At 40.6% G+C, this 18,861-nt stretch overlaps 1 protein-coding gene across 2 annotated transcripts in view; it reads left to right on the top strand.

The window, feature by feature from the left end:
• Positions 1-18,861, top strand: part of ANLN (anillin, actin binding protein) — a 56,243-nt gene that overhangs the window by 17,204 nt on the left and 20,178 nt on the right. The window contains exons 11-21 of one of the 2 annotated variants that reach the window (XM_075921746.2): positions 390-541; positions 2,132-2,279; positions 3,180-3,315; positions 3,677-3,859; positions 6,076-6,202; positions 8,427-8,475; positions 8,555-8,611; positions 14,703-14,741; positions 15,096-15,117; positions 16,167-16,279; positions 17,823-17,876. In XM_075921746.2, the coding sequence (XP_075777861.2) occupies positions 390-541; positions 2,132-2,279; positions 3,180-3,315; positions 3,677-3,859; positions 6,076-6,202; positions 8,427-8,475; positions 8,555-8,611; positions 14,703-14,741; positions 15,096-15,117; positions 16,167-16,279; positions 17,823-17,876 (1,080 nt within the window). The remainder of the gene's footprint in view (positions 1-389; positions 542-2,131; positions 2,280-3,179; positions 3,316-3,676; positions 3,860-6,075; positions 6,203-8,426; positions 8,476-8,554; positions 8,612-14,702; positions 14,742-15,095; positions 15,118-16,166; positions 16,280-17,822; positions 17,877-18,861) is intronic. The other variant, XM_075921747.2, reaches the window with a different exon arrangement.

The raw sequence follows: 18,861 nt of genomic DNA, 5'->3' as shown, positions 1-18,861 counted from the left end.
CTTAAAATGTTTTAAGGGTTTGAGTTTCCTGCTAGCAAATCTGAACTTAATGTCAAGCTGACAGCATCACATTCTTAAAGATGAACTTTATGTTCAAGTTTCAACTCACCTGTCAAAGTACCTAAAGGGAGAGCAAGGAACAATCCATTTATCTGTCACTCCATTTATCTGTCACTGCAAATACTCTTAGGATAAACAAAGTACAATTTAAATAGTTCTTCTGACATTTATGGAAATGTAAATATAGGTTCGGGGTTGCTTACTCAGAGGAAATGCGTGGGAAGAGTAAACAAGAGTGGAGAGAGAAAATGGGGATGGAGGGAGCGCAGAATAAGCCACACTTAACTGGCCAGTTATTTATGATGCATAACTTTTTCTTCTCCCTCCAGGTTTTTGCTTCCCCTAGTAGGTCAGTTGCTGAGAGCAGCAGTGTAAGTGATGAAAGTCCAAAGTCTGGCAAATTCCAAAGGACACGGTTCCCTAGAGCAGAATCTGGGGATAGTATTGGCTCCTTGTCAGAAGACCACAACCTTCTGTATAGGTAATACGTTTTTAGACGGTTTAGTTGAACCTTAAACACACAAATCAAGTCACTGTGGTAGTTTTTGGCTATATTAAACTGGCTCTCTCCTGGAGAGAGAAAGGGCTTTTAAAAGCTTCAGTCTGTCTTTTGGCCCCAACAACCGATTATTTCAGTGATGTAGCTGTAACAGAGTCATCAAGAATTTATCTGTTTATTTCATGGAGCTTAAGGCCAGGGTGGGAAACCTGGGGCCCGGATGCAGCCCCTGTCTTGCCTGGATCTGGCCCCTAAGGCTAAGGGCTCCCCACAGCATTAGGGAGCCTTCACTGGCACTCTAGCCCCATCACCATGTCTTTGTGGGGCTGGAGGACACAACTACTAGCCTGGGCTATGGATGTTAAAATACGATTAGGCAGATAATCGCATAGTCAATACAAATTGTATCAACTATACAATTAGTTGATTAGTGCTGCTCTGCAGCGCCTCAGGAGGTAGCTCCAGGAGCCAGCTCTGGAGCCACCCGTGCTGCTGCTCTGCATTTTAAATGTAGTAAGAATTACTGTGCTTTTGCTATATTTAAAATGCAGAGGCGCAGCGATCTGCATGAGCCAGGACTGCTTGGTCCCAGCTCGTGCTGAGTCCAGCAGCCCCTGTTGGCAACAGACGGTCCAGACCAGCCCCTGTTCCTGGCAGCCGGGACTGGCCACGGACAGGGGCCGCTGCCCGAGCAGCACCTGTCCACGGCCAATCCTGGTTGCTGTGAATCGGGGCTGCTCAGTGGCAACAGCCCCTGTCCAAGGGGGACCCAGCTCCCTACTGGGACCCCTGTGGATAGGGGCTGCTTCCCAGCAGCATCCCTTATTTCTCCCCCCTCTCCCCGCCCGAATCCGCTGCCTCTGATAGAGGCGCCTGGGGGCAGGTGCACCTCAGAGACGGTGCTGTGGGGAACTGGCTTTTAAGCCACAGAGAAGATGGGATGAGCGGGGACTGCTTGAGCCCGGGAGGGCTCTTGTACATTTCAGAAGGAGAAGCACCGGCAGTGGGAACCAGTGCCAGCGGAGACTAAAGCAGTCCCTGCTTGCTTGTACCATTTCCCTGCTGTCTCCTCTGCCTACCCCCCGCCCGCACGCTCTGTCTGTCTCCCTTGCTCCTCTCAGAGATGGTGCAGGGGACTAATTTTTCTGTGGGTCAGTAGCCCCAACCTAAAAAAGGTTTTCTTCTTAAACCCGGGGGGCGGGGGAAAGGAGTATATTACAGGACATTACATTCACCTAGGTAGTTCTGTGTTAAGCCTCTAGTTAGACCAAAACATTCATTCCTCAGATGGATCCTGCCATGTTAGTGACTGGATATAGTGAGATGCTGAGAATCCCAGCTGGCAGTTAAACCTTCTCAAAAAGCCTCATCTCTCTATCTTTATTTAAAATTTGAAATAGTCACCTTTTTATATTTCCATAATTTTAATATGGACAGGAAATGGCAATAAAATTACTGCCATCTAAATATATTTACTTGGACTTTCTTCACAATGTTTGGGCCAGAGCATCAGTGGTGGACAAGTCCTAAAAATGTTAGATACATTTAACACTTGATTTCTTTTTTAAAAAGCATTGATGCTTATCGATCTGAAAGATTTAAAGAAACAGATCGCCCTTCAATAAGACAAGTGATTGTTCGCAAAGAAGATGTTACTTCTAAGCTAGAAGTAAAAAGAAATGGAACTTCTGATCAAGTTAATATTAAACAGAAAATGCAGGTATGTGTAACTTTTAACCCCTCCCCCCCACACTTGCTTTTGTGTGTGTGTGGTCGTTTTGTTGTCTACGGCACATGCAGATGTTGCTTAGAAAGATAAAATTAAGGTAGTTCATCCAGTTTTAGTACTCTTACATTAGAGACAGGACAAATGTACCATAATTTGATACAAGTTGAACTTTTGTGGGCCAGGACTCTGATCTAATAACATCTGTAGTCCAGCAGGACCACAGAACCCCAGCGGCAGAGGTTGTCGGTGGCTAGGCATGAAGCTCATGAGCTGGCGAGGCCAGTGCTGTCTTCATCTTCCACCTGTTATGATAAACTCCCTTGTCTGGGACCGTCCAGGTCCCGAGGGGGCTGGACCAGGAAGGTCCAACCAGGACATGGTTCTGTATAATTTAATGGAGGCTTCTCTTGTATGAGGCCATTAGTTGAGGGCCAAAATCTGAAGAGAGAATGGCTATTCAATTCGGCACTCTTGCTTGATCTAACTAATCTACAATACTGCCATTTCCAGGACTGTGCATTAATTGTAACTACAACTTTAATGAGGCTATGTTCTAACCTTCCTCTTACCTACAAATCCTTATGTATCTCCACCATGTATCTCTAACTTTTGATAAGCATCCCTATTGAAGGTAGTAAATCCTTTTAGAACAATTTCCACCTGTTGCCTTGTCACCTCTGTACTATTGTCAGCAATGGTGGAAGGAAAACAAAGCCCTTGTGAGTAAAACTTCATACTGCAAGCTTTATAGTTTATCTTTATAGTTTATCTAGCTATGTTTCTACAGGTCAGAAGGACATAATTAAAGAATGCCATTCTAAAGATTTTCTTTTTGGATACTAGATCTGAGTAACTTCGCTATTTTTATTTTTTACTATGGGACTGTATTAGGAGCTGAATAATGAAATCAGTTTGCAACAGACTGTGATTCATCAGGCCAGTCAAGCTCTGAACTGCTGTATTGATGAGGAACACGGAAAAGGATCACAAGAAGAAGCCGAAGCAGAGAGACTTCTCCTTCTTGCAAGTGTGTCTTAAAGAATAGCTGATATTCAGACTAATACTTGACATTATAAGATAATTTCTGACCTGGTTGATTTGTCAGAATAAAAACCCAGGTCAGATGAATCTCTATTACAGATTAGTTCATAATCCCTCTTCTGAAAGAAGAGATTTAAATGGATAAAGATCACTTGCCCCTTCATTTCCCCCACACCTTTTTATCAATCTACTAGTCTTACGTAATTTCCTCTTGCATATTGACTCTGTTCTCTGAATCACTTCTTAATGTTACTTGATTAAGGAATTGTTAGCAAGGATACTTGGGTACAATCATTCTATGCTTCTGGTGGTCTTTCCTGTTCAATTTAAATTCTCTCTTTTTACAGCTGAAAAGAGAAAAGCTTTGCTTGAAGAGCTCAACAAATTGAAGAATGAGGGACCTCAGGGCAAAAAAAATAAAGTGCCATCCACAACTGGTGAATTTGCTCCATCCAGGGGATCTGTTACTCTTTCAGAAATGCGATTACCTCTGAAAGCAGACTTTGTCTGCAGTACAGTTCAGAAACTAGGTAAGATGCTTAACTGTAACACAAATATTTTTAGCCTGGTTTGCATGCCTTTTAATCCATGATGGCTTTTGGTGTTTCCCACATATGTCATGGGGTTTGAGAAGGAATTGTAGGGACTGTAATACAAATCTGGGTTTAGCTAAACTTTATTCTAAGTTCTTTTGACAGCACTTGTCATAGTATCTGAGCACCTTCTAGGAAACAGCCTAAGTGCCTTGAAGTAGGAAGGAAAAATGAAACCTGTGGCTTATTTCAGATATTGCAGTCCTCATTGCATCATCTGTTCTCACTTTCGTATTTTAGAAACTAAAGTAAGTGCCTAAAAATCGAAAACAAATGTCCTATGTATTCTCATCCAGGGGAATGTCTATACTACGTGGTAAACCAAGGTTTATGGGACCCATGCCTGCAGACTAGTTTTTTGGGGTTTTTTTTCCCCCAAGACTTCTCTTGAGCATCCATGCTGTGTTGCTACATGAGCCTCATATGATTGCTAACCTATCCATATTGTGCTGTACAAATATAATTCAAGACATTGATTCTGGGGATATAGTTAAAAGAAACCTGGAATACAGTTAGTTGCAACTGCTTTAGGGTTAGCTTGGTTCTTGGTGTAGTGTGGGAGAACTTGTCCATTCATCCCTCAGAACTTGACTAGAAGTGCTCTTAGCTCATCAACATCTTCAAGTGAGCCATATTGAGGTCAGCAACATGGATCCAGCACTGATGGAAGAACTTCTGCTTGCACTTTCTTTACTACTTCAGCAAGTAGGTAGAGGATTTGTGAAATGCTAGTGGACATTCCAGAAGTGGTATTTTGTCCTTTTGTAGGATCTTCTAAGATGGGGGGATAAAGACTGAAGTCAGGGCCTTAAGAAGCATAAGATTTACTCAAGGTGTGCTACAGTGGCCGCTATTGAGACCTCCTAAGACCACAACTCTTTTCTTTTTGGGTTGTGGGGAAAATATTCCTAAGGTCAGGGAACAAAAATCCGAATCCCTCTTCATAATTGAGGGATTTTATTATTAAGGAAAAGCTATAATACTTATAAGAAATAAGTACTCCAAAATCCCTGCTTTCATTCATTTTAGAGGAAATTTCTGTTTCCTGTTAGAGAACCTCAAATGTGAAAAACTCAGTGGCTACACATTCACCTAAATAAACTTTAACCCTAATGTGACCAGTGTAATTCCTGCAAGCGGGAATTAACTGGATGACCGTATATATTCAAATTTTCTTCAGAAGTAGGTGGAAAGGGTAATGAGCTAAGGAGCAAAGAAAGCTAATGTGAAGGCTGGGTAGTCAAGATGTTAAGAGAACAGCAGCAGTGGCCTGAAGAACCAAAATGATTAAATGCTGAATTTTGACTAAGATCCCTTCTGAGGCTTGGCCATCCACTAGGTCGACACGTGCTCTAGCACAGTGTTTCTCAACCTTTTTTTTATAAACCCCTTTAAAAAAAATTAGAAGTACCCCCAGTACCTACAGTTTTCATGCAGACAAAATGTTTTTCTACCATTGCAACACATTTGTTTAAACATCTTAATTGTAGCTGGGTGGGTGGTGAAATGTTGGGGTGTAAAAGTATAAAAATAATAAAGCGCTATAACATTTAAAACAAATTCAGTTTTCTCCAAATTTCAGTTGTGTTGACATTACCCCACAGACTTCTTGAGTACTCGTAAGGATACTCGTACCACTGGTTGAAAAACACTGATGTTTAGGGGAGGGATAGCTCAGTGGTTTGAGCATTGGCCTGCTAAACCCAGGGTTGTGAGTTCAGTCTTTGCAGAGGCCATTTAGGGATTGGGGCAAAAATTCATCAGGGATGGTACTTGGTCCTTCTGAGAAGGCAGGGAACTGGACTCGATGACCTTTCAAGGTCCCTTCCAGTTCTAGGAGATAGGCAATCTCCATTATTTATTTTATTTATTTAGATGTAGCATGTCGTAAATCATGATCTGGGTAGTTCAGCTTGGTCTTACCCTATTTTAACTGCTGAAGCCTGGAAGCTGAACTACTTGAACATAGTGGAGAAGAATTTAATCACTGTTTAATTTGTCAAGTATTTTGACTGAGCCATAGTAAAAATGTCTGTGGCAGGTGGGAATGTAGGGTATTTCATGGTCATGAATATTCTAACTGTAGAATTTGGTGTCCTTGTTTCACTGGATGTCCGGACCATACTTAGTGATTGTTTCAAATCTATCCACAGAAGCAGCAAACTACTACTACATAATATTGTTGAGATCAGGAGCGGAAAACATGATAGCAACTCCTGTAGCAAGCATTGCAAATTCCCTAAATGGAGATGCTCTTACTTTTACTACGACATTTACTTTGTAAGTATAAAGAAACAGTTGTGGAACTCAGATAATTGTCTTTTGAAGAAGAGTGTTACCAGAGAATCTTGTCTAAATTAATTTTAAATATTAGCATTTCTGTAAAGATATTGTTTTCTCCAAACATTCAGAGATCTTGTGACATGAATATTTCTTCTAGAAATATTTGGAACAAACTTTTTTTCCCCCACAAAGAACAGTTTAATCAATGGATAGTTTTTCTCCTGTCATTAGCTCTTGGACATCTGCAATGGCTGGTGCGTCTCTCTTTTCCTGAGAGAGAGTTTTCTGTTGGCTGTAATGATTGGTATTATATGTAGCAATTTTTGTTGTCTCTGAAAACACTGTCTTGAATTAAATTTTAACCAAATACCTGTCAAATGTTAAAGGAATGGCTGATTTAATGGTATTTACAATAATGTGGGTTTAGTTGGCTAATTTTAGGATGGAATACACACTACTTTACTTTAAATCATTCCAAGTATACTTTTTAAATTTTTGTGGTTAAACATCTTCTCTATTCATGCACAAACCAACAAAGAGATGCTGCTTGAGAACTTCAGGGGTCTTTTTAAGCATGTTTGTTTTTGTATATTTTGATGTGTGAATTTAAAGGTTTATTTCACTGATTGTATAAGTTTAACTTTTTTTAATCTGTCATTAAATAACTGCTTGATCTCCCTCTCCCATAATTTCCTTTAATCATTTTTTCAATTTAAGTTTTCAAAGTCAATATTTTTCTAAATTATTTAAAAAAATGCTGCCAATGTTAAGTGAATATAGTCCAAAATTTTAAACCTTGGAAACTAAGCCATGGAAGGCACTAAAACCTATTTTGAGGTGATGGAAACAAGTAATTACATGTTCACCCTCTCTCTAATCTGGCACCCTTGGGACTTAACCAATACTGAACCACAGAATTTGCCAAACCACCGGGAGGTCGATATTGTCTAGCTCAGGGGTCGGGAACATAAAGCCCAGGGCTTGCCTGGATACAGCCATTGGGTCTCTACCTCCAACATTGAGGAGTCTGTGCTAGTGCTCAGCTCCCCGCCTCCCTCCACTGCTACCCCAGTGTGCCATTGTGGGGCTGGAGCACACACAATCTACTAGCCTGGGCCCCTAAGGGCTCTGGTGTATGAGGGAAATGTAGGGAGTGTCTTTCTCCTCAGTGAGGGGTTGGGGGGGTGTGTGTGTGTGTGGGGGGGGCAGCCGGCCCCCAACTGAGGATTTTTTTTTTTCCTGTGGGTCAGTGGCCCATGACCAAAAAAAAGATTCCTTACCCTGATCTAACAGCATTATCAACACTTCCACTGCTTACTAGGCCCCGAGAAGACTATTATGGGTAAATTACAGCTAAATAACAGCACAGAGCCAGGACTAGTGGCTGTAAACCAACTTTATGGGACCATGGAAAATTTAGCCATACCCATGATAAATGGAAATCTGGCTGTTTAAAATCATGCCAGACTACAAGTTTTGCCAGACTAGAGAATTCTGGATTAGAGATTCAATTTGTATTCTGAAAAGTAATAGTCTGTGTACATTTTGGTCTGGAGAACAGAGTCTATATTCTGGACACACTCTTGTCCTTCTGTAGATAGGTTGTATTCACTCCTTTCAAACAGTGGCCCAAAGTTGTGTGTGTACATACATACTACAATTTATGTACCACATCTTCTGTAATTTTGATATGTTCAATCCTCAATCTACTTAATAAGATTGGGGTTTAAATTTAGAGTGCATTGCATCACTTTCATGTATTTCAGACCACTGAAAAGAGATTTCCAATGCACCGAAGTTTTCGGAATGTGAAGAGATATCAACTTGTTTAACATCACTATCTCTTTTTCCGTTGAGGGGAAAAATGATCAAGGTTCTACTGTATGTCGCTTGCTTGTGACTTTTTTTTTTTTTTTTAAATAATCTCTAAATAGGTGTAAGTCTCATATATTCTTATGATTTATGAGCTGGAATACTGTTTCTTGAAAAAAGGTTAATGGTAGTGATGGAAAAGACCTGCGAGATAAGCCTGCCTGCCTGGAAGGTCAGGCTATGGTGTACTGAAAGAATAATGTTCTTCGATTCACACCCAAGTTTTTGACTACTGTACATGTTGCTTTCTGAATAACTAGTTATGGTAAACTACTGTTTTGAAAAGAATGTCTTGAACACTACTGTCATTAGTAATGCTTTTAACTGTAGTCTACCCTCTTTATTTTAGGCAAGATGTGTCCAATGACTTTGAAATAAATGTTGAAGTTTACCATTTGGTATGTATTTGTCTTTTTATTAAAAGGCCACTTGGGGGAGCAAGGCACTCTACATTTCTCAAATAATTCTGTCTTACAGGTACAGAAGAAAGAAGGCACAGGCAATGATAAGAGGAAAAAGGCAAGCAAATCAAAGGTAAACACCAGAATTGATGCACTAACTCAGTAAAATACATGAGAACCAATATAAAACCAGGAGCAAAGAACTGAGCTACAGCCTGTTTTGTAATTCTGAAAATATTTAAAGAGGATGCAATTTCCTCTTACTGACTTAGCTACTGGGAACTCTTCTTCATTTAAAAAAAATACAACCCCTTTACCTTTTCTTTTGATCAGTCTGAGTATCTTATACTGTTGAAAGACTCCAAATATAACTGAGACCTAGCCATCTTCAAATGGCGGATAACTGTATCTGGTCTAAAAGGTTGGGTGTTTTTTTCTCTTCTAGTGGTTTTTGCAAAGTGGCATGCTTTCTAAGCTTTCATTTAATATATGACACTTTTTTGCCTCTTGGGTCATGGTTCTTAGTGTGCTCATTCCCTTCTCTACCTCTTCATGCTCCCAAACGTGCAAACTGTATCAGTGTCCTGTGCTATAGCCCAATGGGTAGAGCTCTGCAAATCTGCAGATAATCAGCTTTACATCTGCATCTGTGGTCCTCTTCATTTGTATTACAAAAAAAAATGTAGATCCACATGCATCTGCACAGGCTCTGTTGATCGGTCAATGGAAATGTATTCAGTGCCTAAAACTAGAAAAATCCCAATGTAGTTATTGGGATAAAGTAAGCAAAGGGTATTTTAATGAGTGTCATTCTTAAAAGTATATTGCAGCCAGAAATATCTGCTTATTCAAACATTGTAACTTATTGATCTCTCTTGGTTTCTTCTGGAGCTTACTGGTAAAATGGGTCACCACTAGAGTAGACACAGTATGATGGTAGATTCTGTATTTCTGGTTTCACCTGTTCTGGCAAGCCTTCACTCCTACTCTCTTCTCTTCTCTTCTCTTCTCCTCCCTCCCCCCTCCACTCCCTATCCACCAGTTCTCTTAACAAGAGGCCAGCTTCTCATAACTGGGACAAAACAATTTTGCCCCAGTCTTAATTTATATTATAATGGTCCCAAGATGCCTCAGTAAGAGTTGGAGTTGTATTGTACAAGTGCAGCACAAGAGAGCTCCTACTCTGAAGAATTTAAATCTAACAAGTCAGGAAACAAGTAGGCATACTAAACAATTGAGGGAAGATGAGACCCATAATAACATTCAGCCAGAGGTGTACAATTAAAAGGTTTTGAGTCTAACTTTCAGATACCAATGAAATATTGAAATCCTTAATCAGTTGACCTTTTGCGGCAGGCATGACAGTAGAGCAGGTTGTAAAATGGGATTTGTAGTACAAGATAATGACATCACAGTGCTTTGGAAAGTGGTGTTTTGCACAAGTGGCCATCTGGAAGAAAGTGCAAGTGAATTTGTGGAAAATATAAATGACTTCTGAAAGCTGGCAAGTATTGTTTTGTGGATGATTAGAGCAGCTAAATTGGTTAGTCCTCATCTCTTGAAAGGAGGGACTGTTAAGTCCTTTTTCTCCCAGAAATCAGAAATTGATGTCTGTTGCCTCTGAAAACAAACAATAGCAAATGTTGTGCCAAAATTTTGCTTAAGATTTTATTTATTTGTAAAAATCTGTTTCCTTAAGAATATATTTATATGGCACTCCAGCTTAGAGGCCTCAAGCAGAATTGGGGATCTATTGTACTGCCCAATGAAAGAGAGTTAAGATCAGTGTTCCCCTCCATTCTTGGACATTCTGCCAATTGATACTTTTGAGTTTTGAGAGTAACATGGATGTGTTACAAGAAGAGTGTCATCGTTATTAGCAATAGTCATATTTTGCATATGTATATATTTGAAAGTGTATATATTTGGGAAAGTGTATATGAAAATGTATATGAAAATGTATATATTTGGGAAAGTGAGCTGTCCTCCTTTGTGGCAACTTCTCATCTACAATTTCTAAAGTTCTTTTGATCCTTCTACATTTATAACTACTTTTATGTTTACATAGATCTTGAGAGAATACAATTCATTTGCATGTTCACTCCGTTCCCCCCCCCCCCCCACCTAAATGTTGTGCATTTCCTTGTTTAACTGTTACACATATTGGCTTTCTTCAGTCCTCACCTTAAAGTTGTCATCCTTTTCTTCCTTGCCACTTCCCTATTCGAGAGCAGCAATTTTAACACTTGTTTATATCCACTAATTCTGTACTTATAGACTGTCTACATTGGCAGATTCTTGCACAAGAACAGCGCAAAATCTTGCCTGCTGTCTACACTGCACAAGTGTTTTTGTGCAAGCAAATTTACAGTATAGCATGGTGAAACAGGGCTTCTTCTGGAAGAGTTATTCCTCTCCACATGAGGAATAAGCCCTCTTGCGTAAGAGCTCTTCCACAAGAGGGCAGTGTAGACAGGCAACATGAATTTCTTGTGCAAGAAGCCCCTATGGTTAAAATGGCCATCAGAGTTTTCTTGCACAAGACTGTCCACATTGCTATGCACATCTCTTGCGCAAAAGCACATGGCAGTGTGGATGCACTCTTGTGGAAGATTTTTTGCACAAGAACTCCTCTGCAAAGGGTTCTTGCGCAATAAGCCGCCAATGTAAACATAGCCATAGTGGTTAACATAAAATGAATCCTTGGTGGATGAAGCTTGTGTCCATTAGGTGTTTTTAAAATCCTGTGCACAGAACCATGACAAGCTACAGTAATTGATGAGTTAATTTCCCTTCACACAAAGTTGGCCATTCCTGAAAGCCTATGAGTTCTTGTTTTGTTTTGTTTTTTTTTTTAATCTAAAATATTTTGCTCTTTTCATATTTTGGAAAATACCTATTTGTGAGAACCTTTGGTATATTGCAAATATATATTTTGAGGGAAATGATGGCAATACATCCTCACTATAATAGAGCAAAGATTGAAACCTTAATTATGGCATTTTTCTATGACTAAATATGGGTAAAGATTAGCATAGTCCTTCCAGGATTCATGAGAGATGAACTCTGTATGGCTTTAAAAAAAGCTAATTACTTTTTGGGAGGGGAGTAGGAGATGTTGAACTCTCTAGTTAAAACAAAAAGGTTCAGTCTCTTTCCCCATCCCATCCCATCCCTCAGTCCTTCCTATGTAAACTAGGCTCCTACAGGACAGAAGGCTTGTTCTTGTGCTCAGCTCCTGCAAATGTTAGCCTTCGTATATCAAAGGATCTTGGATTCCCTTTTTTCCTCAGGCTTCCACTTCTTCCCCATTTAAAGATAATCTAGAGACCTCATGTGCACTTTCTTCCCCCTGGCTACTCTCTGGTAGTCTTCACCTGTGCACACCTTCAACCTTGGAGCTGAAGTATATCCATTTAGAGCACCCAATAGTGCTGCGGCTCCTTAGTTTTGACTTTTGCTGAGGACACTGGTTACAGCAGGGAGAGAAGAATGGTCACCATGGGTGCAGCTACACAGCAGGGTTATTTCAGAGTAACAGCTGTTCTTCTGAAATAACAATGCGAGCGTCAACACAGCAATTCAGTTATTTTGAAGTAATGGACAGCTTATTCCAACTTCTGTAAACGTCATTCTATGGGGAATAATGCCTATTCTGAAATAGTTATTTCAAAATAGCTGTAGTACAGATACTCCACTGCTGCTATTTCGAAATAGCTCCTCCCCAGGGCTATTCAAAATAATTACTCCCTAGCGCTTCCTGGGGCTCTAAATGGAGGTAGCGTGTCCACTTAATTTCGAGACTTCTCTGTAGTGTGGATGTTCTATTTTGAAATAAGCTATTTTGGAGTATTTCTTCCAGAATAGCTTCTTCTGAAATAAGTGTGCAGTGTAGATGTACCCCTTAGGACCACCATCTTCCTTTTCAAGATCAGTGTTTGCTCATTAAAAGTTTTTCATTGTGCTTATAACTCATTAACACCATTTGAGTGCCTTGCTTCTTGCCGCAAACTACTTGAGTGGAAGGGAATGTCTACTCTTTTCTCCTTCTAGCCAATGCAAGCCTCAGATTCTGAAATCCTTGCTCCAGCTTCCTCCCATGTACTGTAGTCTATGGGGGTGCTTCAAAGTTTGCAAGGAACCTTCTTAGAAGCACAGCATGACTTGTTAGCTGGACTTGCAGTAGAACCAGGAAAATTCAGTAGGTACTTTTCAGAGCTTGATTAAAGTTTGCTGGAGTCAAGTCATCTAGAAAAGTTTGTCAGTTCTAGCCTCTTGGCAATAGTATATTATCTGCTTTTGATGACTAATTATCTGTCTTTTTCCATCAGCTGCAAGGTTGGATTTCTTTTGCTCTTAATTACTATTCATGTATTTCTGTCTTGCACTACGTGGAGTTTTGTTCAGTTTGTTAATTTGACAAGTTATAACTTGACACTTGTCAATACAAGCAGTCCCCGAGTTACGCGGATCCGACTTATGTCCCGCCACCTGCGTCCTCCGGGGCGAGAAAAGCTGCTCTGCGTCTCCCTGGTCTGCTGGGGGTGGGGAGGGGAGGGAGAAGCCAGATCAGCGCCGCGGTCCTGCCCGGGTCCTCCGTGGCTTTGCTCAGCGTCTCCCTGGTCTGCTGGGGGGGGGGGGGGGCAGCTTCCCCCCCCCCCAGCAGACCAGGGAGACATGGAGCAAAGCCCCGGGCCTGTGGTAGAGCAGGTGGGGCGCTGCCGGTTGGTCCCGCAGCACCGCTCCTTGGCGCTACTGGACCAACCCGGCAGCACCCCAGCTGCTCTGCCCCAGGCGTCCCCAAGTCAGCCGCTGCTGAAACTGACCAGCGGCTGACTACAGGAAGCCCCTGCCCCGGGCTTCCTGGAATCAGCTGCTGATCAGTTTCAGCAGCAGCTGACTTGGGGATGCCTGGGGTTCTTAAGTGGAATCTGTATGTAAGTTGGAACTGGCGTCCAGATTCAGCCGCTTTTGAAACTGATCAGTTTCAGCAGCAGCTGAATCTGGACGCCAGTTCCGACTTACATACAGATTCAACTTAGGGACTGTAGCTTTGTTCTTATCTTGTACATAACCCGGGGACTGCCTGTATGTAAGAACATAAATATTAGGTCCTCATTTTCTTACAATAGTATACATGATTTGATTCCTCATTTCAATTAACTGTTCAATGTACTAGCGTAATAGATACAAGTTATGCTGCTAAATGCACCAAAGATTTCCACGTGAATGGAACTCTGATATTTGTTACCTGCTGTCTAGACCCAGTTAATGTATACTTGCACACTTCAACAAATACAGTAAAACTCCGATGGTCCGGCATCTAATGGCCTGGCACTCCTGATGGTCCGGCACCATCAGAAACCCGGAAGTGCTCCGGGCAGCCGGACCATTGGAGCTGCTCTGCCCCCAGCTTCCCCATTCAGCCGCTGCTAAAACTGACCAGCAGCTGAATCAGAGAAGCTGGGGGCAGAGCAGCTGGAGTGCTGCTGGTAGGTCCTGTAGCGCTGCCCCTCGGGGCTGCAGGACCAACCCGGCAGCACCCCAGCTGTCCTCGATTCAGCCGCTGCTAATACTGATCAGCGGCTGACTCCAGGAAGCCTGAGACAGAGCTGCTCTGCCCTGGCTTCCTGGAATCAGCCGCTGATCAGTAGCAGCAGCAGCTGACTTGGGTACACTTCGGACAGAGAAGCTGGGATGCTGCTGGGTTGGTCCCCGCAGCATCAACGTGCGGCGCTGTGGGGACCAACCCGGCAGCACTCTAGCTGCTCTGCTGCAGGTGTCCCCGATTCAGCCGGTGCTGAAACTGACCAGCAGTGGCTGAATCAGGGACGCCTGGGACAGAGCCGGACTATCGGGGGGGGGGGGGGCTACGAGGGGTCTGGGGTGGCATCCACCCCACCCCAGACCCCTCATAGCCCCCCCTTCAGATAGTCCGGCATATCTGATAATCCAGCACCCCCTGGATCCTAAAGGTGCTGGATTATCGGAAGTTTACTGTATATGTTTTCTCTTCTGTGTACTTTATGACACAGTTCAGTATTCAACCTTGGGCCTTTTAGTATAGGAAAACAAACCTGTTTATGTGAGGACAAGAATTAATTGCTAGTCAGAATTGTTTTACACTACAAAACTTGAATGGCATTTTTATCATATATTAAAACTATTTTTGTTTTAACAATAAAGTGCAGTCTTGGCCTTCATACTGTTTTTATTTTTCATAGGTTATTACTCCAAAGAGATTATTGACATCTATTACTACTGTAAGTACTAGTGTAATACTCTGACTTCTGCGACATTTAAATTGCCATTATTCAAGGCCCTGTTCACACTTGCTCAGCAACATTATTTCCCCAATTCAAACAGTTAATATCGTCTATCACTTAAAATTCAAAACTACTTTCTACCAACCCTTTTCTGCATATAGCCGTTTGCTAGCTGACCGTTCTAAATACATAAAAGGATAAAATTGGTGCATATCCTTCTTCATTAAGAGCTCTAGAATTTCAAGTGTGGTGCCTAATTTAAGGTTAATCTTAATTTTATGTAAAGACAGCTTCTAAAATCAGTTTTTCTCCCCCGTTTTCTTTCCCTGGTGAATCTTTGTCTCTTTGCAGAAAAGCACCCTTCTTACCCCAGGTAAGCAAAATCTAAACTTCTTGTACTAAGGGGATATCTTTAACTTCTTATACCTAGGGGTTATTTAGCAAAGCAATAATCTCTCAACAGGATTGACTTGTATTTTAAACTCAAACTAAATTCTCTATTGGTGTGAGTCATGGAGCTATGTCAGTTTACATCAACTGAGAATATGGCCCAGGTTTATATGTAAAGTATTGTTGTAAGTAGCTGAGTTTTACTGTATAATGCCATCCTGGCATCCAATATCTATAGCTAACATACGTTTCCAGGTAAGGAATGATGTGTAAGTAAACCAACAGCCAATGGATTATCATGGTACACTTGAACCTCTTTAATCTGGCAAACCTGGGAAACAGGATTTGACAGATTAAAGATTTTTGCCAGCCCAGGGAGGGGAGGAGAATGGTGTTTATCTGGTATCCACTGCTGCTCCTGGGCACATCCTTCCTCCCTTACTCGGATTGCTATAGGAGCAGTGGGGAAAAGCCTCTGGCAGACTGTCACTGCGCTGCCATTCTTCCAGCTGGGGGATAGGGGAGTGCAAATACGCAAAGATGCTACTTCCTCACGTGCCAGGGTCCATATAATGGGTGTTCCTGTATTAGGGAAATCCAGAGTATGGAGGTTATAGTGAATTTTTAATTCATATATTGGGCACTATTGCTCTCAGTAGATGCAATATTGCATAACATAATTTTGCAATAGACTAACTCTGAGAATCAATTATAAGAATAGATTTTACAGGATCAGTGTGCATTTCATTGGCCTTTCTCACATGTCTATATTCCTGAGTTTTGAGGAAGTCGTTTTACTGTATGGCTTCTCCCCAACTCTGTATAAATGCCCTATGTCTCTGCTTTCCACAATGGCTTGCAAGGCCCATTCATGCAGAATGAAGGGAGAAGTTAATAGCAGAAAAATCATCCTTTCCTTTCTAATCTTTGTCTTCTGCTTTACACTACAATACTATGAGCCCAGCAAAATATCACACACACAAAATTACATGAAGTGAAATCTTAACTCGTTCTCTTCTCTCTACCCATCAGTCATGGCTAGTCCAAGTGGCCCCAATGCTGTGCGCACTAGTAACTTTGTACTTGTTGGATCTCACAAGATTTCACTGCTTTCACTTGGGAACTCCAAATTTACTTTGGACAAGGTAATGGAACCTATTTCTTACTACCTTTTTTTTTTTTTCTCAAAAATATCCATATGTTACTAATGAAAATATAGAATTTTACCTAACCTAATGTTTCTAGGCAATGTTACCACCTTAAAAATAAAACCATTTAAATATCTTCAGACATTATCACCTATTGACTTTTTTTTAAAGGGGCTGAAGTGCACATTTGCAGTACCAAAAAATGTAATTTTGTCATGGGGAACCACTGTTACTGTAGCTAAATGTAAGATACGTTGATATCCATTCCAGATCAATGAAATTTATCAGAAGTAAACTCATTCATACAGATCTGTTTTAGAAGTGGCTGTTTATAAATTAATCTTAATGTATGTTATGACCCAAGAAATAAGCCATTTAATGAGTCTTCTGCCAGTAATTGGTAACTTATCTGAATTTGCACTAAATTTCACAAAACAAACACAACCATCCCTCCCAAAAAACCATTCTTACCACATACCTAATACAGCTGACTCTGTTTATCTTGTGCAGATTTTAATATAGTAACCAATTAAAACTTTGGTTCACATCCACGATGGTGGTGGTTTTTTAATCGAACTGTCAGTAGAACTCATGTGTAAATATGGCTGTCATAGTTATATTCTACATAAATGTGTAACCCTAGAATTTGTAAACATTAACTGCGTAACAAAGAAGCAGATCCTTTATAATTTAAATACCTGTTTAACAATTTTATTACTGTATGCCAACATCTGTTCTAATTTAGTAATTTGCACAGATATAAAAATAACTCTTGTTACTTCATGAACACCAATAAACCTTGAAGTGTCATACTAAAGTGTGGTTGAGAAGGATTGGACTTAGTGGAATTCACTTTTATAGTAAGCTATCTTTATATCCCACAACTAGGGATTTGCAAACAAAGCTCCAGCTGCCAACACTCTGATTTCTTCAACTCTTTTTCTTTTTTGTTTATTTCCCTTTTTGACCTGGATCTCTTGTGGGATTTGTTCTTGAATTAAGCAGCACTTTATTTGTTACTGGAGTCTTGATTCTTGGGGAAGTAGTGGGTTTTTTACTTTAAATGCTTGGTTCTTCGTGTTTGAGTTTCATTTTTCCCATAAAAAAAAATTTATATAATTTAAAGAAGCCATGATGTTCATTAGATAGTGGTTGAGTGTATGGGCCACACTGAGAAATACAGATTTTTTTTTTTTTCCCCCCTGGAAATCCTTCTAGAATTATCATTTTAAAGTTAATTTCTCTATATCATAAATGTAATTCTAGAGGTATAGTGGAAATCGGACACTACTTACTAGCTTTTTTTTTTAAACTTCAGCTATGTTGTGTTCCTTAACTATGCTAAACGATTTTTTAAATTTTGCCCCAGGGGGGCTTCCATGACCACCACGGTGGTGTTATAAATGTCTCTACCCTTAACTTCCAATGAAAGACTGAAGGAAGAAAGGAGTGAAACATACTCAAATGTAGTTTTTTATGCTGCTTTAAAAAAAAAAAAAAACCTAAATTTCACATTCAGCATATTTCTTTTTTTCCTTAGATAAATTATGGAGGGAAGGAAAGAGAACTACTGGACTTTATGTTCCAGGACAAGGTTGCTATGTTTATTTGCTTAAGACACTATTTTCCTAGTGTATGTTGCTCGTGTCTGTTGCTCCTGAGCTTCGGAAGTAGTTGGAAATTGAAATTTTTCTGGGTCATATACAAGGTTCCTCTATAGACTTAGCAAACTGACAAGTGCAATATAGTACAACTGGGTCATTTACAAAGTCTGTGCAGTGATAGTCTATACTTGTAGACTTCCCAGCTTGCTGTAGAATTGAAATTTAAATGCCACCAAATTTAAAAACTTGCAGACTAGTGCTGTAAAGTTACCCTGCTTCATTTTTTTCCACACAGTTCCATCAAAGGGATAATTCTAACTATTGTGCTTTTAAAATAGGGATCTGAAGTTATTTAGCATCCCAAAAATTGTAGAGTGAGTGAGTGTAATGACCAGGTTGCATTTTTTTTTAAGGCCTTAAAAAAACAACACTCCACAAAATATTTTTCTTCTAATGTTAAACAGTCTTTCTTAAAAGCAGGCCTAACTTCAGAAACCTCAGCAGGTGCTTACATCCTAGTCTTTTGAAGTATGGGGGCAAGGGGATCTCTTCCTGTCTGGCATAGTCTGAGCCCTCAGGTATTTGTGAAGAAGTGACTTATCTTGAACCACTCTTTGTCCCCTCCCCTTCATTTTTTTTTGCTCTGTTTAGTTCAGTAGAAAACACTGTATTCCTACAGCCAAGATTCCAGTACTCATGTTGAAATTCAACATTCATGAACTACCGAGCAGCTCCAATTCTATCCATGTTAATGGTAGGCGCAACCTAGAAAAACCAAAGGTCACGGACTAGAGTTTTCTCAAGTTGTCCAGCAAATCTGTCCTTCAAGGAAACTTAAACCGAGGAAGACTTTGTCAAGTGAAGCATAATTTTCCCACACAAGAGGAGTTCTTGAAGAACCCTCCTGCACACACACAATTTTACTGTAATCTGAATATAAATAACCATTTCCTGGCACACAGTAAACTGTGGATT

The sequence above is a fragment of the Pelodiscus sinensis genome, chromosome 2 (assembly GCF_052426305.1).
Source record: "Pelodiscus sinensis isolate ZL-2025 chromosome 2, ASM5242630v1, whole genome shotgun sequence".
Classification (NCBI taxonomy): Eukaryota; Metazoa; Chordata; order Testudines; family Trionychidae; genus Pelodiscus; species Pelodiscus sinensis.
The sequence above is the reverse complement of the archived record's forward strand: the minus strand, read 5'-3'. Positions and strand labels throughout refer to the sequence as shown.